Genomic DNA, 26,859 nt, shown 5'->3' with positions numbered 1-26,859 from the left:
AGGTACAGGTAAGAATAGAAGCTGTTATAATAGAGGTACAGGTAAGAATAGAAGCTGTTATAATAGAGGTACAGGTAAGAATAGAAGCTGTTATAATAGAGGTACAGGTTAGAATAGAAGCTGTTATAATAGAGGTACAGGTAAGAATAGAAGCTGTTATAATAGAGGTACAGGTAAGAATAGAAGCTGTTATAATAGAGGTACAGGTAAGAATAGAAGCTGAAATAATAGAGGTACAGGTAAGAATAGAAGCTGTTATAATAGAGGTACAGGTTAAGAATAGAAGCTGTTATAATAGAGGTACAGGTATAATAGAACAGGTTAAAATAGCTGTTATAATAGAGGTACAATAGAAGCTGTTACAGGTGTTATAATAGAGGTACAGGTTAAGAATAGAAGCTGTTATAATAGAGGTACAGGTTAAGCTGTTATAATAGAGGTACAGGTTAGAATAGAATAGAAGCTGTTATAATAGAGGTACAGGTTAGAATAGAAGCTGTTATAATAGAGGTACAGGTTAGAATAGAAGCTGTTATAATAGAGGTACAGGTTAGAATAGAAGCTGTTATAATAGAGGTACAGGTAAGAATAGAAGCTGTTATAATAGAGGTACAGGTAAGAATAGAAGCTGTTATAATAGAGGTACAGGTAAGAATAGAAGCTGTTATAATAGAGGTACAGGTTAGAATAGAAGCTGTTATAATAGAGGTACAGGTTAGAATAGAAGCTGTTATAATAGAGGTACAGGTAAGAATAGAAGCTGTTATAATAGAGGTACAGGTTAGAATAGAATAGAAGCTGTTATAATAGAGTTACAGGTTATAATAGAATAGAAGATGTTATAATAGAGGTACAGGTTAGAATAGAATAGAAGCTGTTATAATAGAGTTACAGGTTATAATAGAATAAAAGCTGTTATAATAGAGGTACAAGTTATTATTACTTTTTGCAGTTTTGTATGGATCTTTTATTCCTTGTTCAGTGAATTTTTATTTGGTATTGATTGAAAAGAGAAAATAAGAGGAGAAAAGAACAAATATATTGTCATAATGATGACTGTCGTGATATGATCCCTTTGTGATCTCTGGTTTGTCATATTGACATCTTGTTTGTTAGAAGTTCATGTTGCGGTATTCATTGAAACTGACTTATTGTTTTTCCTGCCTCTTGTAGAAAAGGGTAGACGTGTGCAAGGACATTAACAAGGAGGTGCAGACTACAGCCATCAAGGAGGGCAACAAAACCATCAAATCTAAACGTCAACTCAGTCAAATCATTGATACCACCCTGCTGAAATGTTATCTACAGGTAGGTGAAAGGTCAAGTTAGTCCGGTCAGATACCACTCTGCTGAAATGTTATCTACAGGTAGGTGAAAGGTCAAGTTAGTCCGGTCAGATACCACCCTGCTGAAATGTTATCTACAGGTAGGTGAAAGGTCAAGTTAGTCCGGTCAGATACCACCCTGCTGAAATGTTACTTACAAGTGGGTGAAGGTCAAGTTAGTGAATTGTAGAGTTATTGCACTTTGTTTTTGTTTTTTGTCCAGAGCATAACTTTACCCCAACTTATTGTATACATTGATCATACTAAAACAATGTACAGTGTACCAAATTTAGTTCCCTTGACCCCTCAATTACAGAGTAAGTGCCCTTTGTTTAAAATATCTTGACCAGAGCATAGCTTTGCTTGCATTTAAGGTAGGATGATTAAACTTAGTGTATACAGTGATCATACAAAGACATAATGTTGGGGCCTGCAACCCCATAATTACAGAGTTAATTCCCTTCGTTAAAAAAATTATGTCCAAAGCATTACTTTGCCTGCATTTCAATGTAGAATATTGAAACTTGATGTATACATCAGTCATGAAAAAGTAACAACATTTTCATTTTCTTGATCAATTATTGTATAATATGAAATATTTTATAGCTAAATATAGCAAAAACTTAGGATACACTTAAAAACAAGAATATTTTCATTTCAAATCCACCAATTTTTTCTTTAAATCCAAACAAAATGCAATGTTTAGTATTAATCTATTGATTTGGAACTTAAATTGTTTCTGTGAATTGTAAATTTTGTACAAATTTTGCTAATTTGGTAGAAAATGTGTTCAAAATTTCAAATTTGACTGTTGATATTAATCTTCTATAAAAGAATTTGATTGTTTTGCATGTGATGGAATATATCTCACATTTAAACTTACTAATTTATATATCATCAACATGTTTAGGTTTTTGGTAATCGCAGTTCTTTGATTGTTAAATATGTCATGTTTTTCAAAAGGGATTTACATTAAGCTTGATTGACAGACTGTATGAACATATTTTGTTACAGACAAATGATGCTCTAGTGGCACCGCTGTTAAGAATCAAGGACAATAATTGTCATGTGGAAGAAAGTGAGAAAATCCTCAAACGTAAAGAGAAGTTCAGTGAACTCATCATCCTGTATGAGAAGAAAGGACTTCACCAGAAAGGTAGGACACAGTGCATTGTGCTGAAGATCTTATGTCATGTGTACTCTGTATAACTTTAATATTGAATGTGCTGTACTCTGTATAGCTGTTTACTTTTCTTTGATCACCTGCAGCACTTTAAATATTTTATATCACATGTGAGGGCAATGTTTTCAATCATAATTTTAAAACACTTAGTGAAGTAAGTGACATCAAAAGATATATACTTAATATGATTATAATATAGCCATACTTTGATGATTCGAAGTTCAAGGGACTGGTTATATCCATATTTTCATGTTCGTGACACACTCGTTAGCTCACTTGGCCTGAAGGGCTAACTGAGCTTATATTGTGGTGCATGGTGTGGTGTCTGGAGTCGCACGGCAGTGTCAAGATTTTCCCTTAAACAATGAATACTGTTGTTGGCGTTTGATATATGGGTAACTGATAATGGAAGGCAGTTTATCAAGATCGTCAGTATAACATTTAATAAAGTTGACCGATGAATTTTGCGCAAATAATAATTTATTTTATGGATTATTTTTAAATAATGCTGGTCATTTAAAAAACATAAAATATCAAACTTGTTTGGGGCCTTCAGTGATTGCCAACGCACAGGTAGGGCCTGACTTACATACAGTATTACAACCTCTCCACCAGTGTCTGTACTGTTAAATATTAATGAAGGCACTTGCATGTTGATGAAGTTCCTATAATCCGGTAATGCATTTTTGTAAGCAGCATCAAAGCTGCGGGCATCATAAACAAACATGGCGGCCATTTTAGAATTTGACCTCTTCAGCCCATGACGCAAAGCTTATCAGTGTATAAGTGGGCGTGGTCGGACCCACAGAGGGTTTTCCCAGTAATTTTCAATAATTGGTAAATATTTACTTAAATATGTACATCTTCAGGGCCATTCACAGCATCCTATAAATTCTTGCAAAATACACAAAATAACCTTTCCATGGTTATAGTAATAGTATACACATGTATAAGATTTTTGTTGTTGTCCCTGTTAGAGGCATACTGTTGTAAAGAAACTACGTAAGTCAAGAATATATTACTGTAACTCCACAGGAATATCATTTGATTGCTATCTTCAAAGCATTTAGTATACGATTGCAGTTGGTTCTATGTGATTTGTTTCAGTCACAAACATGTAGTGCTTGTAAAAACCAGTTTATGGCATCTTGTACTGGTACTACATTTTTTGCCTCATTCTGCCAAAGTTTTTGGTTTCGTCCACATGTAAGTCGCACACCCATCTCATGAGGAAAAAACCTGCACACCCAACTCATGAGGAAAAAAAACCACACACCCAACTCATGAGGGAAAAAGCCCTGGCTTATAGGCTGGAAAATACAGTATGATTAATATAGATATTTTTCCACAGCTCTAAATCTGTTGATGAACCAGGCTGCTCGTCCCAGCTCCCCACTAAAAGGCCATGACCGCACTGTGCAATATTTACAACATTTAGGTGAGTAACTTTGGAATAACTGAAGTTTGGGGAGGGATGTTCACCCTCACTAACCTGTCAGCCTGAGGTGTGTATCTAAAGGTAGGGGAGGGGGGGTCGGGGGAGAGATGTTCAGCCACATATGACAGTGTTCTAGTTTTTCAATTTTTCAATCTATCTATTGGCTGATTACTTTCAATGAAATTATCTCTTTTTTTTTTCATCCCATATAGTTTTTACTTGTTTGATTTCACATTCCAGGAATGAGAGTGGTTTTCTGTTGAATATTACAGAATATTAGCTGATTCAGTATTTTATCATTTGTCAGTTGTTTACTGAGGAATGTCGCCTAAGATTTAAGCTGTCAATACAGATGCTTGGTAACAGCTTGTTGAGATCTAGGCCACATGTTTCAGTGCAAGAACAAGAAATGTTTACATTTATCCTTTTCATCTGATTTGTTCAGAAGATATTTTTCAGCAGTGTTCCAGTTAGCTGGTTCATCATGTGCTGTTTTATATATTGTTTATTTTTTTTTATATGTTGTTTTATATGTTGTTTGATATGTTGTTTTATATGTTGTTTTACATGTTTTATATGTTGTTTTATATATTATTTTATATATTGTTTTATACGTTGTTTTATATATTGTTTTATATATTGTTTTATATGTTGTTTTATATGTTTTATATGTTGTTTTATACATTGTTTTATATATTGTTTTATATGTTGTTTTATATATTGTTTTATATGTTGTTTTATATATTGTTTTATATGTTGTTTTATATATTGTTTTATATGTTGTTTTATATGTTGTTTTATATATTGTTTTATATGTTGTTTTATATATTGTTTTATATGTTGTTTTATACATTGTTTTATATATTGTTTTATATGTTGTTTTATATATTGTTTTATATGTTGTTTTATATGTTGTTTTATATGTTGTTTTATATGTTGTTTTATATGTTTTATATGTTGTTTTATACATTGTTTTATATATTGTTTTATATGTTGTTTTATATATTGTTTTATATATTGTTTTATATATTGTTTTATATGTTGTTTTATATATTGTTTTATATGTTGTTTTATATGTTGTTTTATATATTGTTTTATACATTGTTTTATATGTTGTTTTATATGTTGTTTTATATGTTGTTTTATATATTGTTTTATATGTTGTTTTATATGTTGTTTTATATGTTGTTTTATACATTGTTTTATATATTGTTTTATATGTTGTTTTATATATTGTTTTATATGTTGTTTTATATATTGTTTTATATGTTGTTTTATATATTGTTTTATATGTTGTTTTATACATTGTTTTATATATTGTTTTATATGTTGTTTTATATATTGTTTTATATGTTGTTTTATATGTTGTTTTATATATTGTTTTATATGTTGTTTTACATGTTTTATATGTTGTTTTATATATTGTTTTATATGTTGTTTTTTATGTTTTTTATATTGTTTTATATGTTTTATATATTGTTTTATATGTTGTTTTATATATTGTTTTATATGTTGTTTTATACATTGTTTTATATGTTGTTTTATATATTGTTTTATATATTGTTTTTTATGTTGTTTTTTATGTTTTTTATATTGTTTTATATGTTGTTTTATATGTTGTTTTACATGTTTTATACATTGTTTTTTATATTGTTTTATATATTGTTTTATATGTTGTTTTACATGTTTTATACATTGTTTTATATGTTGTTTATATGTTGTTTTATACGTTGTTTTGAATACTGTTTTATATATTGTTTTATATCTTGTTTTATATGTTGTTTTAATTTGTTTGATTTGTAACAATTCTCCTAATTAATCACATCCATTTCATATAACAAATTATTTGATCTAACTCTGATACATTTTAGCAGAATGCCTCTTGCTTCTAGCCCATCAGAAATAACAGTGCTCAAAAAATTAATAATTAAGGTTTTCTCTTTAAAAGTCACATATCTGGTGTTTTTTATCTTATTTTTTCTATCCCGCAATATTTGATTATTATGTATATCATATTCATGGTACAACCCCATTGTTTTAATAGTTGTTTTTGTCCAGTGTATATTGTTATTGGCTATTCAAATCATCCATGGTCTGCCAATCCGCCTGGCTATAAACAATCTGGGAGCCATGTTGGGCTGACTTTGTTATTATGAAAGTTTTGATGTTTTGATGTTAATGATTTTTGGATCAGATATTTGAGTACAAATCTTAGTTATACTGTTGTGTTTCTGTGATACACAGGACAAGATCACCTGGATCAGATATTTGAGTACAAATCTTAGTTATACTGTTGTGTTTCTGTGATACACAGGACAAGATCACCTGGATCAGATATTTGAGTACAAATCTTAGTTATACTGTTGTGTTTCTGTGATACACAGGACAAGATCACCTGGATCAGATATTTGAGTACAAATCTTTGTTATACTGTTGTGTTTCTGTGATACACAGTACAAGATCACCTGGATCAGATATTTGAGTACAAATCTTAGTTATACTGTTGTGTTTCTGTGATACACAGTACAAGATCACCTGGATCAGATATTTGAGTACAAATCTTTGTTATACTGTTGTGTTTCTGTGATACACAGGACAAGATCACCTGGATCAGATATTTGAGTACAAATCTTAGTTATACTGTTGTGTTTCTGTGATACACAGGACAAGATCACCTGGATCAGATATTTGAGTACAAATCTTAGTTATACTGTTGTGTTTCTGTGATACACAGGACAAGATCACCTGGATCAGATATTTGAGTACAAATCTTAGTTATACTGTTGTGTTTCTGTGATACACAGGACAAGATCACCTGGATCAGATATTTGAGTACAAATCTTTGTTATACTGTTGTGTTTCTGTGATACACAGGACAAGATCACCTGGATCAGATATTTGAGTACAAATCTTTGTTATACTGTTGTGTTTCTGTGATACACAGGACAAGATCACCTGGATCAGATATTTGAGTACAAATCTTTGTTATACTGTTGTGTTTCTGTGATACACAGGACAAGATCACCTGGATCAGATATTTGAGTACAAATCTTTGTTATACTGTTGTGTTTCTGTGATACACAGGACAAGATCACCTGGACTTGATATTTGAGTATGCTGAATGGGTTTTAAAACAACACCCAGAAGATGGACTCAAAGTAAGCTCATATGTATATCTATCGTTAGCAATTATTTCTTCAAATTTAGTTATAAGATTACACAAAGTAAGTTTTCACATGTTTTTAACATTTCATAACTAATTATCATTTTCATAAACTTGTCCTAAAATAATTGATCACTGTCTGGTTTGGTAAGACCAATGTAAATTGTATAGTTACCACTAAAAGAATGCTGATCACTGCTATCTGTTGATTCCAGATATTTACTGAAGATTTGCCAGAAGTGGACAGCCTTCCGAGGGATAAAGTGTTCAAATACCTGGAGAAAACTGCCAAAGACCTAGCCATTCCATATCTAGTGAGTTACAGGTCATAGGACATGTACTTCATTATACTCAGAGGCTCGTTTAGTCTTTAACTTGTCTTTACAAATCTGAGAGATATGTAACAAAAACTCAAAAAAATAATATTGGAAAAAACAAACAACAGCCGAAATGATAAAATTCAGATGCAATTCATATTTGTGAAACGGCATCCATGGTTTTTTTTTAAAGATTTCCTTACCAAATATAATATGATGTTCATGAAACATATGTAAAAGATTGAAAGCCAGGCTGATGACAAACATTAATTATTATGCTATATTTATGTTAACTAAGCATTACTGACTGTTACTACAGGAACATGTTATTGTTGAGTGTGATGATCACAGTCCAGACTTCCACAATTCTCTGGCCCAACTACTACGCGATAAAGTTCAGACACTGATGACTGATTACATCCAGTCTCTCCCTGAAGGTAGGCATCCAAAACTCAAGATATCGTTTCAAAACATCATGTGGACCATCAATGATCAAGAGAAAAAAAATCTGCCAGCTTTAACTTCATCTGTAGCTCGCAGTGATCTGATCATTCATATAGTCTGTGGACAGAGATATTTTATATGATAGTGACCCTGCCATATGTACTGTCTGTGGACAGAGATATTTTATATGATAGTGACCCTGCCATATGTACTGTCTGTAGACAGAGATATTTTATATGATAGTGACCCTGCCATATGTACTGTCTGTGGACAGAGATATTTTATATGATAGTGACCCTGCCATATGTACTGTCTGTAGACAGAGATATTTTATATGATAGTGATCTGATCATATGTACTGTCTGTGGACAGAGATATTTTATATGATAGTGATCTGATCATATGTACTGTCTGTGGACAGAGATATTTTATATGATAGTGATCTGATCATATGTACTGTCTGTGGACAGAGATATTTTATATGATAGTGATCTGATCATATGTACTGTCTGTGGACAGAGATATTTTATATGATAGTGATCTGATCATATGTACTGTCTGTAGACAGAGATATTTTATATGATAGTGACCCTGCCATATGTACTGTCAGTAGACAGAGATATTTTATATAATAGTGACCCTGCCATATGTACTGTCAGTAGACAGAGATATTTTATATGATAGTGATCTGATCATATGTACTGTCTGTGGACAGAGATATTTTATATGATAGTGATCTGATCATATGTACTGTCTGTAGACAGAGATATTTTATATAATAGTGATCCTGCCATATGTACTGTCTGTGGACAGAGATATTTTATATGATAGTGACCCTGCCATATGTACTGTCTGTGGACAGAGATATTTTATATGATAGTTTATATGTATAGTATTTTATATGATAGTGATCCCTGCCATATGTACTGTCTGTGGACAGAGATATTTTATATGATAGTGATCCTGCCATATGTACTGTCTGTGGACAGAGATATTTTATATGATAGTGACCCTGCCATATGTACTGTCTGTAGACAGAGATATTTTATATGATAGTGATCCTGCCATATGTACTGTCTGTGGACAGAGATATTTTATATGATAGTGATCTGATCATATGTACTGTCTGTAGACAGAGATATTTTATATGATAGTGACCCTGCCATATGTACTGTCTGTGGACAGAGATATTTTATATGATAGTGATCTGATCATATGTACTGTCTGTGGACAGAGATATTTTATATAATAGTGATCCTGCCATATGTACTGTCTGTAGACAGAGATATTTTATATAATAGTGATCCTGCCATATGTACTGTCTGTGGACAGAGATATTTTATATGATAGTGACCCTGCCATATGTACTGTCTGTGGACAGAGATATTTTATATAATAGTGATCCTGCCATATGTACTGTCTGTAGACAGAGATATTTTATATAATAGTGATCCTGCCATATGTACTGTCTGTAGACAGACAGAGATATTTTATATGATAGTGACCCTGCCATATGTACTGTCTGTGGACAGAGATATTTTATATGATAGTGATCTGATCATATGTACTGTCTGTAGACAGAGATATTTTATATGATAGTGATCCTGCCATATGTACTGTCTGTGGACGGAGATATTTTATATGATAGTGACCCTGCCATATGTACTGTCTGTAGACAGAGATATTTTATATAATAGTGATCCTGCCATATGTACTGTCTGTGGACAGAGATATTTTATATAATAGTGATCCTGCCATATGAACTGTCTGTGGACAGAGATATTTTATATAATAGTGATCCTGCCATATGTACTGTCTGTAGACAGAGATATTTTATATAATAGTGATCCTGCCATATGTACTGTCTGTGGACAGAGATATTTTATATAATAGTGATCCTGCCATATGTACTGTCTGTGGACAGAGATATTTTATATGATAGTGATCCTGCCATATGTACTGTCTGTAGACAGAGATATTTTATATGATAGTGATCTGATCATATGTACTGTCTGTGGACAGAGATATTTTATATGATAGTGATCTGATCATATGTACTGTCTGTGGACAGAGATATTTTATATGATAGTGACCTGAGAGATATTTTATATGATAGTGATCTGATCATATGTACTGTCTGTGGACAGAGATATTTTATATGATAGTGACCCTGCCATATGTACTGTCTGTGGACAGAGATATTTTATATGATAGTGATCTGATCATATGTACTGTCTGTGGACAGAGATATTTTATATGATAGTGATCTGATCATGTGTACTGTCTGTGGACAGAGATATTTTATATGATAGTGACCCTGCCATATGTACTGTCTGTGGACAGAGATATTTTATATGATAGTGACCCTGCCATATGTACTGTCTGTAGACAGAGATATTTTATATGATAGTGATCAGAGATATTTTATATGATAGTGATCCTGCCATATGTACTGTCTGTAGACAGAGATATTTTATATGATAGTGATCTGATCATATGTACTGTCTGTGGACAGAGATATTTTATATGATAGTGATCCTGCCATATGTACTGTCAGTAGACAGAGATATTTTATATGATAGTGATCCTGCCATATGTACTGTCTGTAGACAGAGATATTTTATGTGATAGTGATCTGATCATGTGTACTGTCAGTAGACAGAGATATTTTATATGATAGTGACCCTGCCAAATGTACTGTCTGTGGACAGAGATATTTTATATGATAGTGACCCTGCCAAATGTACAGTCCTTAGACAAAGATATTTTATGAATGTTGAATAAAATAGTCTATATGATTTGTTCTTATGTCAACAGGACACCTGCCAAGTAAGGCTGGGCAGGAACAGGGGGAACTCGGAGAGTACCGCAGAAAGTTGATCCATTTCTTACAAGTGTCTCATGACTATGTTCCTGAGAGGCTGCTGACACGGTTCCCACTGGACAGTACGTACACAACAATAATAACATTCACAGGAACCATAAGTGAACAGTAAAATACAGTTTTGATATGTCTGCAGACACTTATTTTAAATCGGGGATTAGGTCTGACACAAATAAGTGAAACCATGAAAAATAACAAAACAGTCTGTGAAATGTAACTTTAATGTTAAATTATGAAATAATAAGTTCTGTTACTGGATAATATAGGTTTCTATGAGGAGCGAGCGATCCTGCTAGGGAGGCTGGGAAGGCACGAGCTGGCCCTCGGTATCTACGTTCATATACTTCGGGATACATCTGCTGCTGAAAGGTATTGTTGCCTTGATTCCTTCTGTTTTGTGTCTTAATAGTAGTGATTCCAACTCTTTAGACATGACCAGTTTATATTGTCTAGATTTCTATTGAGGAAAATTGTAATTAGTATCAAAATGTTTTGTTTGCTTTATTTTTTCTTTTATTTATTTTTTTCCCCCTATTTTAAATTGTTCATGGCCCATCTGTCCATAAACAATTTTTGTTTTTGTTATTTTTTAAGAAGTACTGGATGGATCTCTTTCAAATTTCATATAAAGGTTTCCCTTGGTCCCTAGTTATGCTCATTTGATTTTGGGACTGATCAGAAAAACAAAATGGCCTACCGGTGACCATCTTGAATTTGGCGGTTAAAGACTATTATTGATATTTCTGCAAAGGAATGTTCAAATTTCTTGTCTTAAAGAGTAAAAACAAAGGAGAAAAGAAGGGAAAAGATCCAACTTTCAAAAAGATGATGGATGCCAAGATCCCTCTATGATCTCTTGTAGAAAAGTCTGATTTCTTTGTTGTCCATTGAATGATTTTTGTTCTTCCTAACTATATGATACATTGCTCTGATTGTTGATTCTGTTATTGAACTGGAATATAATCTGACTAAATATGAGTGATCTTTCCTTTAGGTATTGCCAGGAATACTTTGAAAGAAATAGAGAAGAAAATAAAGATGTGAGTAAATCCTTTCTTCCATTACAGTTTCTTAATGAAGACCCAACAGAATCTTAATTCTAGGTATGATGTTAGATATAGTTAAAAGCTAACATAGGGTAACCATGGAAATCAAGTGTGTAACCACACCAAACAAGGTGGTAACCATGGAAAACAAGTGTGTAACCACACCGAACAAGCTGGTAACCATGGAAAACAAGTGTGTAACCACACTGAAGAAGCTGGTAACCATGGAAAACAAGTGTGTAACCACACTGAACAAGCTGGTAACCATGCTGAATTTGACGACGTATAAACTGTTAACATGACATATGTTCATTCATGACAATTTTTGACAGCAGGTTAGATATTTAAATGGATAATAATTCATCTGGTTCATAGAATATGAAAATAGCTGTGGGGGAAAACAAATAAGATTACAAATTTTGGTCTCCAAACAATTTTTGTAAGAAACAAGTCACTTTAGAAATTCAAAAAAACACCACAGCTGTTCATATCATATTTCACTTATTATCATATTTCCTCTGACAAATGGAAGTGTTTTCCATTGTACAATCTGTGATGTTTTACCTCTACTCACAGGTGTACCTGGATCTATTAAAGATGTACTTACAGCCACCATCCTCTTCAGCCCTTGGGATCTCTGCAGGTCAGGGCTTTACACCGAAACCTAGTATGGAGGCTGCTCTACGACTTATGAAAGAGCATGCCTCCAAAATTGACTCAACTAAGGTAAGTAGCAAGACAAATACCAGTACATCATGTTGATAAATTTCACATCCATGACAATATAAAACAAAGTAAAGGTGATTGTTGAGAGTTTACCAGGGAACTACCGTATCTACACTGTTACTAAAGGACAACAATTTACTTAAAAGGAGCCTCAGATGTTAACTCTGTGAAGGACTACTACTCTAAATTAGACACATTCATAGACTTAATGACATTAATTCCATATTTGGATTTGTTTTTAAGGAGTATGGTTTTATGTTCTTTTGTCTCATCACTTCCTTTTCAGGCCCTGGAGATGTTGCCTGCTGCAACTAAGATTGAAGAAATTTTAAATTATCTTGAAAGTGTGATGGAACACCAGGCAACAGTACGCAGGAAGAATCAGGTCCTCAAAAGTATGTTTTATGCTGAAAATTTACAGGTAAGTACCAGGTATGTTTCCATGTATCAAATTTACAGGTAAGTACCAGGTATGTTTCCATGTATCAAATTTACAGGTAAGTACCAGGTATGTTTCCATGTTTCAAATTTGCTCTCAAGTAAGCTCCCTCCCTAAAAGAGAAAAGATTTGCTCTACATAAACTTTCTTCCTCTGACTTGAATTACCTACATTATAGCTTGAGGATGATGCTGCATAATGTAATGAGGAGACTTAAGGATGTATGTTACCATACTATAACAAGGGGACTTAAGGGTGTATGATACTGTACTATAACAAAGAGGACTTAAGGATGTATGTTACCATTCTGTAACAAGGGGACTTAAGAGTGTATGATACTGTACTATAACAAAGAGGACTAAGGATGTATGTTTTCATACTGTAACAAGGGGACTTAAGGATGTATGTTATAGTACAATAATAAAGAGGACTTAAGGATGTATGTTACCATACTGTAACAAGGGGATTTAAGGGTGTATGATACTGTACTATAACAGGGGACTTCAGGATGTATGTTACGGTACTATAACAAAGGGACTTAATGACATATATAACCATTGTAAAACAACAAGACTTTAGGATGTATGTAACCATGCAGTTTCAGCCTATTGTCACAGCCTAGAAATAGATGTTACTACAAATCCTAGCTTTCTGCGTGGTTCAAATTGCCCATTGAGTTACCTAAGACCTCTGGTGGCAGTCGTGTGCCATAGATAATGATGCCATCTTTCGAAACGATGTTATGCATGCATATAGTCGCATCATGACTAATAAATATTATACTAAAAACATGTACCTGGTATTATAAAATATCTTAAAATAATTTATATAGTTAGGGACATCAAAGAAATGTTATGATACAAGTTCTTTAAAATCCTACCCCTGCGAGAATGAATGATTATTGGGTGAAGGAGAATTAATCTTGTATAGACAATAGGCTCTGCTCCTTGGGGCGGGAGGGGTGGGGCTCAATAAGGACAATAATGTAAATTCTGTAATATCCAGCTCTTCCCGTAGGAATGAATGACTGTTGCCCAAATTTGGTCTGAAGCATTCTTGGGTGAAGGGGAATCAGTCCTGTATAAATGGTCCATCCTGGCTCCTTGGGGTGGGAGGAGTGGGGCCCAATTCAGGAAATGTAAGTTCTTAAAAACCCTTCTCCCATACAGAGATATTGCACAAGTTTGATCAGAAGCAATTTTTAAGAATAGTGAATCTGACTTCAATCTGACCACAAGACCAGAACCCAATAGAGAAATTTGATCAGAACTTATTTGTCATATTTGAAATTCTTAATTAAATGGCTGAATAGTTTAATTAGCCAGGTGAGATATCCAGGCCTATTGGGCCTCTTGATTCAGAAATTTCTCTGAAACTAGGCAGAAACTTGGCGTGCTTTTTATACAGCATCAAATCCTATAACACTGTTCTGTCTCTTGACACTTTAACTCATTATCACCATTTCCATATAGCTATTCTTTTGGATACAATAAGTCATGAATATATTTTCAGTACGGGATGGATGTGTAATGTTCTGTCCTGCAGTACCCTGTTTTGTTTTGTTTTCAGGAAGAGAAGATGCATTAGCCTTGATCTAAGATTTCTTGTGTCTTATTATAATATACAGTGAAATATAAAAGTGGATCAGTTTCCATAAAATTGATATATACTGTTAATCAACTTTTGTGTTGATTATTTGCTTGAAAGAAATACATTGTAATAAGGAGTCTATGAAATCAGGGACAAGTTTTTGTCTAATTGATTTTTACTGTAAATGAATGATTAAATTTGAGTTTAGTTTTCTGTTTCATAGCCGTAATTGTGAAATAATAATATGGCCTACCTCATTAAAATGCCATAGACAAAAGGGGGCATTATAACGTGGCTTAGACTGTAAATGTAGACTGGGAATTCTGTTTATTCTCAAAACCGTGAACAGAGTTCTGTCAACAACTAGATAATTGTTTTCTTGTTTCTAAAGCCATTGAAAACAGTATTCAGATACTGGACACTCTAGAATATTTTGGAAGGTAGTACTTGTTCTGGCTAGATAAAGTGCTGTGATATTGATTCCCATTTCAGTTACGTAAAAAAAACTTATATCCTGTTGGTTTTTTTCAGGTTCATGAACAAATAATGTTTTATCATAAACACAAAGTTGTTATCAACGATGAGAAGATGTGTAAAGTTTGCAAGAAGAGAATCGGAAACAGGTAACTTATTAATTATCCTGTTGTGTCTTACTTGAGCTGATATTTAAGATGGCCACTAGGGGCTCTTTTGAAGTGTAACCTCTGTTTCTATTTATGAGGCACTTCTAGGCAGTTTAATGTGGGACACACATATATTTGCCATATTTTTAACTTGATTTGATGTACAAGATAATTGTTGGGGATTACATTTTGTCGGGAATTTTCCTGATTTACACCAGGAAGGCTGTATGTGTATAGTCAAGGTTATTGTGTCAGTCAAGGTCACATTCAGTGTCATTCTCGGGGCAAGTTTTAGTTAACGGATTCATGAACCAGTACTATCATCATATGGTGAGTTATTTAAGTCTGTGGTCTGTTTTCTGCGTGTCGGTCTGTCCATAAACAATTTTTGTTATCGCTATTTCTTTGATAGTACCAGATGGATCTTTCTCAAATTTCATATATAAGTTCCCTTTGGTCCCTAGTTGAGCCCGTTTGATTTCGGGTCTAAACAAAAACTCAAAATGGCTGACAGGCAACTATCTTGAATTTAGCAGTTAATTTTTTTTTTTTGCGCTATTTCTGAAATGGAATTTTCATATTTTGTATCATTAAAAATAAAAACAGTGGAGAAAATGGAAAAGAGCCATTTTTAATCAAGAAGTAAAGATCTAAGAATGGTTGTCCATCCATTTTCCAACTTTTTTCCTAAAAATCAATACTAGTCATAAATGGCTGACAGGATTTTAACCAGATTTGTTCATCCTTGGAGGAAGGGGAATCAATTTTGTAAACACAGTGAGTCTCGGTCCCGGTAGAATAGAGGGTCAGGACCAATAGGGGAAATAGAGGAAATTCTATAAAATCCTATCCCTCCTGTAGGAAGGATTTTATGTTTCATGAATCGACTCTGCAGCATTGTTAGGTAAAGCAAAATCAATGTATAAACTTTGAAAATCCTACTCCTTCTGATTTGATTTTGACCAAATTTTGTCCAAAGCATTCTTGGATGAAAAAGAATCAGTTTTGCCAGATCAGCTATAATGACCCTATAGGCCTCTTGTTACAATGAAAATTGTTATCGCTATTTCTTGAGAAGTACTAAATAGATCTCTCAAATTTCATATGGAGCTTTTCCTAGGTCACCAGTTGTGCCCATTTGATTTCCAGACTGATTAGGAAAACAAAATGCCTGACATGTGGTCATCATCAGTTTTGAAAAAGAAAATTTGTTGTCACTATTTCTTTAGAAGTTCTGCATGGATCTCTCTCAAATTTTTATTTGTAGGTCCCCTTTGGTCCTTAGTCATGTCCAGTAAATCTTGGGACTGATCTTAAAAAAATCAAAATGGCAAACAGGAGGCCATCATGGAAATTGCATAGTTAAGTTTGTTATTGCTATTTCTTGAAAATTACAGAATGGATCTGTCTTAAAAATCATGTGTAGGTTTCACTCAGTCCTTAGTTGTACCCGTTTGAATTTACGACAGTTCATAAGGACAAAATCGCTGACAGGAAGCCATCTTGGATTTTAACAGATTGTTATCTCTATTTCTTGAGAAGTATCGGATGGAACTTTCTCAAATTCTTTATAGAGGTTCTCCTTGGTCCCTAGTTGTGCCCATATGATTGTGAGACTGATCAGAGAGACAAAACTGCTGGTTATCTTGTGTTTCGTCTAGTAAAATTTGTAGTTTCTATTTCTCAAAAAGTACTGAATGGATCTCTCTCAAATTTCATGAGTAGACTCCCTTTGTTCCCTTGTTGTGCCTGTTTGATTTTGGGAGTGATTAGAAAAACAAAATGACTGACAGGCAACTATCTTGGATTTAGCAGTTGAAGATTTTTATTGCTGATTCTGCAAAGGAATATTCAAATTTTGTGCCGTTAGAGAAAAATGGTGAGATGATGAGGAAAGAGGTGAAAAGATCAAATTTTTAAAGAAAAATAAAGATCAAACAATGGTGGATGCCAAGATCCCTCTGGGATTCTCTTTCTAGGATATAATGCAAACTTTCCATTAATGAAGGTTAAAGGTCAATGGTAATTCAAAATTACTTAACAATGATATCACAGCCAACAAAAGACACCTTGTTTCTTACAACTGATTGATGTGTGTCATTTCAGTGCATTTGCTCGATACCCCAGTGGGATGGTCGTCCACTATTTCTGCTGTAAAGACCCAAAAGTGAATCCACTGGAGAAGTGACAAAGGAAGATCTCATAGATATTCAAATTGTGATAGATGGTATGCAGACATTCCTAATGAGAGTTTGAAGAACAGCCGTCTGATGTTCCCATCACCATACACTAATCTGACATTCCTCAGAAGTTTAAAAAGGAATCATTGTTTTGTACATCGCAGAGTGTTGATTCTTGGTACAAATATTGAATGAGATTGAATGATCCCTGTGGAGCAGAGAGGCAGAGCCTAATAGAGGAAATAAAGATAACAATCTTTTATTGCTTTTCATTTAGTTCAATTCATACAAATTAAATCAAGTAAGCTATACAGACCCTAAGGGCCTTTTATCAGATATTATTCTTTATTTTTGTTTAATTCAATTGATCCGAAGGACCGGGGACCTTATGCCATGTTCCAGCATTCAGAGCCATACTAGTCATAAATAACAGAACAGATTTGACCAAATTTGGTTAGAAGCATCTTTGGGAAAGAGGAATTAAAGTTGTTTAACTTTTGGTTCTTGGACCCATTAGCCTGAAGGGCTTAAATCTACTCCTACTGTAGGAATGAATGGATATTGCCAAAATTTTATCTAAAGCACTCTTGGGTGAAGGGGATTCAATCTTGTTTAACAATAGGTCTCTGTCTCTAAGAGCAGGAAGGTTGGGGCCCAATAGGGGAAATAGAGTAAGTTATTAAAAATGTTACACTTTCTTTTGGAATTATTAGATTTTGTCAAACTTGGTCAGAGGAAAAATCAATTTTATGTTTTATGTATTTACAATGGGTCTTTGCCTGCTTGGAATTCTTGAAAATTTTACTCCTCCCGTAGGAATGATTGGATTTTTCCAGAATTTAGTGTAAAGCATTCTTGGGTGAAGTGACTCAATTGGGGAAATGTAAATTCTTATAAATCCTTCTTCCATATAAGGATATTGTCCAAATTTGGTCTGAAGCAATTTTTATGAATATTGAATCTGATTCTGTTTGATCAAAAGGCAGGGACCTAATAGGGAAATTATTAAATGATAAACAGCTGAATTAGTCAGATGAAATTATTAAACAGCTGAATTAGTCAGATGAAATTATTAAACAGCTGAATTAGTCAGATGAGTGACGCAGGCTCCTTGGGCTTCTTGTTCTTAGTAACGTTTCCAGCAACCTTTTTTAAAAAACACTTTAATCTTCATTAAAAGCTTATAGTTTGATACTTGGATAATATGATAAAAATAATGTGGAAATGCTAAACCTCATTCAATTTAACAAGCTGAAAACTGCCTAGCAACAAGAAAATGAAAATTTTGAAAAATTGCTTCAATTTTTTATTTGATCATCTAATATTTATCTTTGCTTAAGACTTCATGTTTGAATAGAGAAATTTTCAAGGATATGTTTTATGGTTAAAAAAGAGTGAGTCACTGTTCACTTGTTTTTTATCCCAAGGTATCCCTTAGTATTAAATACTCATCATGGATGAAAGAGGTATAGCAATTGAGTGTAATTTCTTTTAATTTAAACATGGTTAGAAGTCTTATCATGGGACGGCAGTTAATGTTACATACATTTTACATTTGTATTACATGTACAGTGTAGTTCAGGTTGTTTTACTTTATTAACAGGATTATGTGACATGTTACAAGAACAGCATTGTAACTCAGGTGAACATTCAGGCACCTTGGGTCTCTTGTTTTCAGCTACATTATACATTATCTTTCTTTCTTGATAAACTGTGAATTATTTTTGTTGGCCTAAAGTCAGAATAAATTGAGATAATTTTGTGTCTATTTTTGTATGCTAAACATTAAATGTTACCTTTGCTGTGATAATTATTTTGTTTATAAACTTCAGTTTTTAATGAAAATGTCTTGTCTGCTTTGTGTTACCTTATTGTCCTGATACCACACCAACATTTTTGTTTTACTTCAGTCAAAGAAAACTACATATTTACTAGTGTACCTTGTCTAATCTTTATGTAAAACATGTAGATAAAATTCAAGTTTCAAATGTTTTAACCTCAAGAATGCCCAAAAATTGTTCTCTGAAATGTGTTCTATAGTGTAAACTGACCATGAGTTGGGCAACTTTCACCTCCCAGTGGACACCAAAATCTTTCTGGTATGATTTAGATCTTAAAACTCTAAAAAAAAATCAGTCATAAGTTTTCAACTGTCCTTATGGAATACTTACATTTTCAAGTTCACTAAATTAGTTTCTAAGTGTCTTACTCTAGATTGATTCAGGATCTATCATTTAACCTTGAATAGTGAGTTCCCAAGAAAAATATCTTCTAAAATATCAAAGCAAAGACAGATTAACATCAATATTCCATTTTAACATTTTTTTCAGTAATTGAGTGTTGCTAGATTTGTTGTGCCATTACATTAAACAAAAAATCCCATTGATCCTCTAAAATTTTCTTATTGATGGGATTTCTTTCATCACATGCCTGAAAACACTAGAAAAACAGAATTGGGCTACAGACAGATAATTCTAGGTTCAGGTGTCCTTTTACCAATATGTATGGGACAATATAGGGAAGTGCGAATTAAAACGTGTGTAAAACATCACAGAAATTGTCTTACTTTAGATCTTGTCCAACTCAATATAAGTTTATCCTTTCTGTTACATCTGTGTATTCAAAGTTGTGTGAAAGATATCTCACAAATCCCATAATAGATTTAGTTCATAATCACAACATAACATCACACCATCAAGTTCTATACCTGATTAGATTTTGATGGTCATTGGTCAAGGTTGAAGGTCAAAGTTCATCGTTTTTAAGCTCATGCACCATGTGACAGATTTAGTTCTGATTAACACTATAACGTCAAATCATCCAATGACCCATATCTACAGGTGTCAGGTTTGTTGAAATATTGAAATGACTTCTTGCGACAAATCAAGTCCTTCAATCATGAAATTTGGTTCCTAGGTTCCTAGGATCAAGGTCACAGGGAATCAATACCAGGAAGTGATGCAGGCTTAATGAGTCTCTTGTTTAAAGTTTGGTAAATGTAGAGATAGAGCAACTAAAGTAAGACAGAAGGATGGATAAGATTTAAAATATAGACATTTCTATTTCTATGGTTGTGTTATTGTACATGTAATATTTGATATGCAAATTACTAGTAATGTATGTGTATAAGTGAAGCTGTGTATGCACTGATAGATATATATAATGATCTGTGTGTATGGCTGTAAATGTGTGGCCTCTAACAACCTGATGTGTATATGGCTGTAAATGTGTGGCCTCTGACAACCTGATGTGTATATGGCTGTAAATGTGTTACCTCTGAAAACCTGATGTGTATATGGCTGTAAATGTGTGGCCTCTGACAACCTGATGTGTATATGGCTGTAAATGTGTGGCCTCTGACAACCTGATGTGTATATGGCTGTAAATGTGTTACCTCTGAAAAATGATGTGTATATGGCTGTAAATGTGTGGCCTCTGACAACCTGATGTGTATATGGCTGTAAATGTGTGGCCTCTGAAAAACTGATGTGTATATGGCTGTAAATGTGTGGCCTCTAACAACCTGATGTGTATATGGCTGTAAATGTGTGGCCTCTGAAAACCTGATGTGTATATGGCTGTAAATGTGTGGCCTCTGAAAACCTGATGTGTATATGGCTGTAAATGTGTTACCTCTGAAAAATGATGTGTATATGGCTGTAAATGTGTGGCCTCTGACAACCTGATGTGTATATGGCTGTAAATGTGTGGCCTCTGAAAACCTGATGTTTATATGGCTGTAAATGTGTGGCCTCTGACAACCTGATGTGTATATGGCTGTAAATGTGTTACCTCTGAAAACCTGATGTGTATATGGCTGTAAATGTGTGGCCTCTGAAAAATTATGTGTATATGGCTGTAAATGTGTTACCTGATGTGTATATGGCTGTAAATGTGTTACCTCTGAAAACCTGATGTGTATATGGCTGTAAATGTGTTACCTCTGAAAAATTATGTGTATATGGCTGTAAATGTGTTACCTCTGAAAACCTGATGTGTATATGGCTGTAAATGTGTTACCTCTGAAAAATGATGTGTATATGGCTGTAAATGTGTTACCTCTGAAAACCTGATGTGTATATGGCTGTAAATGTGTTACCTCTGAAAAATTATGTGTATATGGCTGTAAATGTGTGGCCTCTGACAACCTGATGTGTATATGGCTGTAAATGTGTGGCCTCTGACAACCTGATGTGTATATGGCTGTAAATGTGTGGCCTCTGACAACCTGATGTGTATATGGCTGTAAATGTGTTACCTCTGAAAACCTGATGTGTATATGTCTGTAAATGTGTTACCTCTGAAAAACTGATGTGTATATGGCTGTAAATGTGTGGCCTCTGACAACCTGATGTGTATATGGCTGTAAATGTGTGGCCTCTAACAACCTGATGTGTATATGGCTGTAAATGTGTTACCTCTGAAAAACTAATGTGTATATGGCTGTAACTGTGTGGCCTCTGACAACCTGATGTGTATATGGCTGTAAATGTGTGGCCTCTAACAACCTGATGTGTATATGGCTGTAAATGTGTGGCCTCTGAAAAACTGATGTGGATATGCCAGTGAATGGGTTGCCCCTAACAACTTGAAGTGAATATGGCTGTAAATGTGTTACCTCTGAAAACCTGATGTGATATGCCTTTAAATATGTTGCCCCTGGCAACCAGAAGTGAAGATGGCTGTAAATGAGTTGCTTCTGACAACCTTATATGTACTTGGCTGTAAATATGTTGCCCCTAACAACTTGAAGTGAATATGGCTGTTAATATGTGGCTTCAGAAAACTTGATGTGCATATATGATTGTAAATGTATTGTCTCTGATGTAAATATAAACTGTCATTATTAAAAGTATCAGTGCAATACTTGTGGACTGTATATGTCATTATTAATGATCAATGAATCAGACCATTACAAACAGGTTCTGACTGCCCTACTGTTACCCATTTTTCACACCAGTAGATTTTACGATTACCCAATGTCTTAAGATAGATTTAATGTTACTGGTATTGTTCTGAAGACCATAGATTGGATGTAAAGTTGGCCACAGTAAAGACCATGGATGGGATGTAAAGTTGGCCATAGTAAAGACCATGCATGGGATATAAAGATGACCACAGTAAAGACCATACATGGGATATAAAGATGACCACAGTAAAGACCATACATGGGATGCAAAGATGATCACAGTAAAGACCATGCATGGGATGTAAAGTTGGCCACAGTAAAGACCATACATGGGATGTAAAGTTGGCCACAGTAAAGACCATACATGGGATGTAAAGTTGGCCACAGTAAAGACCATACATGGGATGTAAAGTTGGCCACAGTAAAGACCATACATGGGATGTAAAGATGACCACAGTAAAGACCATACATGGGATGTAAAGTTGGCCACAGTAAAGACCATGCATGGGATATAAAGATGACCACAGTAAAGACCATACATGGGATGTAAAATTGGCCACAGTAAAGACCATGCATGGGATATAAAGATGACCACAGTAAAGACCATACATGGGATGTAAAGTTGGCCACAGTAAAGACCATGCATGGGATATAAAGATGACCATAGTAAAGACCATACATGGGATGTAAAGATGGCCACAGTAAAGACCATGGATGGGATATAAAGATGACCACAGTAAAGACCATGCATGGGATGTAAAGTTGGCCACAGTAAAGACCATGCATGGGATATAAAGATGACCATAGTAAAGACCATACATGGGATGTAAAGTTGGCCACAGTAAAGACCATGCATGGGATGTAAAGTTGGCCACAGTAAAGACCATGCATGGGATGTAAAGTTGGCCACAGTAAAGACCATGCATGGGATGTAAAGTTGGCCACAGTAAAGACCATGCATGGGATATAAAGATGACCACAGTAAAGACCATGCATGGGATGTAAAGTTGGCCACAGTAAAGACCATGCATGGGATGTAAAGTATGCCACAGTAAAGACCATGCATGGGATGTAAAGTATGCCACAGTAAAGACCATGGATGGAATGAAAAGTCAGATTTCATATAGTACAACTAATGTGTAAAATGTTTAGTTTTTGTGACTAGTTTTATATTTGAAATAACAAACATATGTATGTATACACTTTCGACAAATGAGAGTGTCACAGACTAACTGGTCAATGAACAGAAGTTAGTTACCATTCTTCTGGTGTGGTATCAATTTAACACAGCATTAGATGTCACAGATAAAGAATGCCACATTAATGATTGGTAAAACACCATCAGCAAAGCTCTCTTTTTCTCCAGTAAATTAGCTACATGTATTTATTGTATATTTATACATATATTTTACACAGCTATACATATTCCATAATTTAGAAACCAGTTGGAGAAATTTAATTGGAGGAATTTATGATATATTTAAGAGTGTCATCAAAGCATGAAGTTTAGAGTAATTTGTATGATGATGATAATCTTTGTTATGCAATCTGATTCACTTTTTTTTTGCTTAAAGTGAGTTTGGTGGTAACGTCGATGAAAGAGAAGGTGACTTTGTTAATGCAGAGATTAATTTCTATTGTAATATCACAACTAAATAAAATCCGAGGTCACTAGATATTGTCTCCTACCTTTACTGGCTAATTCTGTACAGAAAGATGCTTAAATCCCGATCTCCATATGAAAGAAATGCACTGACAATTCTGATGAGTCTCTTTACGATGTCTGATGTTTTATGGATCTGTCTCAGTGAATAGATATGGATAGAAATATGTTTGACAAATTTGGGGACACTAGGAATCAATAAGACAACGATTTAGATAATACACCCAGAGAAACATTTAACCAACTTGACTTGAAGGAGCATTTTGATTGGCTAAGACAATAGGAGGAACGAAATTTCCCAGATTTTAGTTTTTGTTGAATTTCATTGATTTTACAATATTTACATCACTTTTTGGCCCAGGTTATATAAGAATGGGGAGAGTATGCTTGTTGTTAATCATCTACTGGAGATCAGATCATGAATTTTGTCGTTTTCACTGAAACAAAATTTAATTATCTAATCTCCAGTATACACATAAAGTCATGCATACCATCCCCTAATTATAGATAAAAAAACTGATATGTAAAAATAATGCTGTAAACTTGTTACCAGACTGAAAGTTCACACCATACCAGTTTGACTAGTTCAATGGGCACACCAGATCAAAATTCTGGACTAAACCAATGAAACCAAGCTGAGCCAGGCCATTGAGACCAAACCAGACAAATGATACAAGATAGGACAGACCAGACCAGACAAATGATACAAGATAGGACGGACCAGACCAGACAAATGATACAAGATAGGACAGACCGGACCAGACAAATGATACAAGATAGGACAGACCAGACCAGACAAATGATACAAGATAGGACAGACCAGACCAGACAAATGATACAAGATAGGACAGACCAGACCAGACAAATGATACAAGATAGGACAGACCAGACCAGACAAATGATACAAGATAGGACAGACCAGGCCAGACAAATGATACAAGATAGGACAGACCAGGCCAGACAAATGATACAAGATAGGACAGACCAGGCCAGACAAATGATACAAGATAGGACAGACCAGGCCAGACAAATGATACAAGATAGGACAGACCAGACCAGACAAATGATACAAGATAGGACAGACCAGACCAGACAAATGATACAAGATAGGACAGACCAGACCAGACAAATGATACAAGATAGGACAGACCAGACCAGACAAATGATACAAGATAGGACAGACCAGACCAGACAAATGATACAAGATAGGACAGACCAGACCAGACAAATGATACAAGATAGGACAGACCAGACCAGACAAATGATACAAGATAGGACAGACCAGGCCAGACAAATGATACAAGATAGGACAGACCAGACCAGACAAATGATACAAGATAGGACAGACCAGGCCAGACAAATGATACAAGATAGGACAGACCAGACCAGACAAATGATACAAGATAGGACAGACCAGACCAGACAAATGATACAAGATAGGACAGACCAGACCAGACAAATGATACAAGATAGGACAGACCAGGCCAGACAAATGATACAAGATAGGACAGACCAGGCCAGACAAATGATACAAGATAGGACAGACCAGGCCAGACAAATGATACAAGAAAGGCAGACCAGGCCAGACAAATGATACAAGATACGACAGACCAGGCCAGACAACTGATACAAGATAGGACAGACCAGACCAGACAAATGATACAAGATAGGACAGACCAGGCCAGACAAATGATACAAGATAGGACAGACCAGGCCAGACAAATGATACAAGACAAGGTCAGACCTTGTTCTGAACAGACATATGACATAAGACAGGACCACACTAGACCAGACAAAGGACATATTGTACATGTTCTAATAAATGCCCGGGGGCATGCAATTTTCCAAGGAGGAGGTTTCTAATAGTTTGTGTATGAAATGACAATTAGACAGACTGTGTCAACTTCTGTCGAGAGATGCAGTAACTAGGTCATGACCTTGTGTTCTTTCATCGATTGTATGTCATTATTTAACATTACAATAATATCAATCTATGACCATTCTGATCCCAACTCATCATTACACCATCACCGTGTCGGGAACCAGGAAAAATTCATGACATTTCCTTTAAACTTAAAGTCATCGCATATGTGCAAGAAAATTCGTCCCCAACCAAACTGTGACATCCTGAGCGGTATTGTGGTATACATGTGTGGAGCAGGAGCAAAGACATGGGTAAATGAAGAAAGTATAAAGTTTTGGCTGTGGAAACTATGGTGTGTTAATAACATTGACAGGCAACTGCTGGTGTGGGACTCATTCCAGGCCCATTTAACAGAGTACGTTAAAAAGCTAGTACGCCATGAGCACAATAGCAACTTCATAAGGCCAAATCTAAGGCAGTAATGTTGTCATGGGTCACGACAGCATGGGACAGCATTATTCCCACTACTATCAGAAAATCCTTCAAAAAATGTGATATTACAAATTCACTAGACGGTAGCAAGGATGATATTTTCAAGCAAGACTCTGATAATGATGAATTTGAAGGCTTTTCTAAGAACGACGTCCAGGCTGCAAATGATTTTCTGGAAAATTTGGTGGTTGGTGCGCACGTGCCTGATTCAATCAAGCTAACAGATAGTGAAAGTGAAAATGATGACAGCTAGGAGAGGAATTTATACAGCAGTCCCAGACGTTAACCTCGCCATTAATTGTGTAGAAATAAACATGTATTTTTTCACTTTTGGGATTTAACTGTTCTTTCAATTTTTAGATTTTCTTGTTTTATATTCATATGCACATGCGTGGATATTTGGCATCAAGTAAGTTTTGTGATGTTAGTTGGGGAAAATCACTGAGAAAAGTAGTTGATGGGGGTGTTTATTAGAGATGGGGCATTTGTTAGAATAAATATGGTAAGACAGGGTCAGACCACACCCGACAAATGACATAAGACAGGGCCAGACCAGACCAGACCGTTTTGCAG

At 34.6% G+C, this 26,859-nt stretch overlaps 1 protein-coding gene across 1 annotated transcript in view; it reads left to right on the top strand.

The window, feature by feature from the left end:
- LOC132556680 (vam6/Vps39-like protein) overlaps positions 1 to 21,223 on the top strand; it is a 44,425-nt gene extending 23,202 nt beyond the window's left edge. Inside the window, exons 14-26 of the mRNA XM_060221114.1 lie at positions 1,174 to 1,308; positions 2,340 to 2,481; positions 3,860 to 3,946; positions 7,031 to 7,104; positions 7,325 to 7,423; positions 7,746 to 7,863; positions 10,688 to 10,816; positions 11,021 to 11,123; positions 11,749 to 11,794; positions 12,377 to 12,526; positions 12,813 to 12,947; positions 15,087 to 15,178; positions 17,285 to 21,223. Coding sequence (XP_060077097.1) covers positions 1,174 to 1,308; positions 2,340 to 2,481; positions 3,860 to 3,946; positions 7,031 to 7,104; positions 7,325 to 7,423; positions 7,746 to 7,863; positions 10,688 to 10,816; positions 11,021 to 11,123; positions 11,749 to 11,794; positions 12,377 to 12,526; positions 12,813 to 12,947; positions 15,087 to 15,178; positions 17,285 to 17,366 — 1,392 coding nt within the window. The 3' untranslated portion in view covers positions 17,367 to 21,223. The remainder of the gene's footprint in view (positions 1 to 1,173; positions 1,309 to 2,339; positions 2,482 to 3,859; positions 3,947 to 7,030; positions 7,105 to 7,324; positions 7,424 to 7,745; positions 7,864 to 10,687; positions 10,817 to 11,020; positions 11,124 to 11,748; positions 11,795 to 12,376; positions 12,527 to 12,812; positions 12,948 to 15,086; positions 15,179 to 17,284) is intronic.
- Positions 21,224 to 26,859: the final 5,636 nt, after the last annotated feature.

This window comes from Ylistrum balloti, unplaced genomic scaffold (assembly GCF_031769215.1).
Source record: "Ylistrum balloti isolate Yb309-2 unplaced genomic scaffold, AGI_CSIRO_Ybal_v1 Utg370584, whole genome shotgun sequence".
NCBI classification, from domain to species: Eukaryota; Metazoa; Mollusca; class Bivalvia; order Pectinida; family Pectinidae; genus Ylistrum; species Ylistrum balloti.
This window is presented reverse-complemented; position numbering and strand designations above follow the sequence as displayed.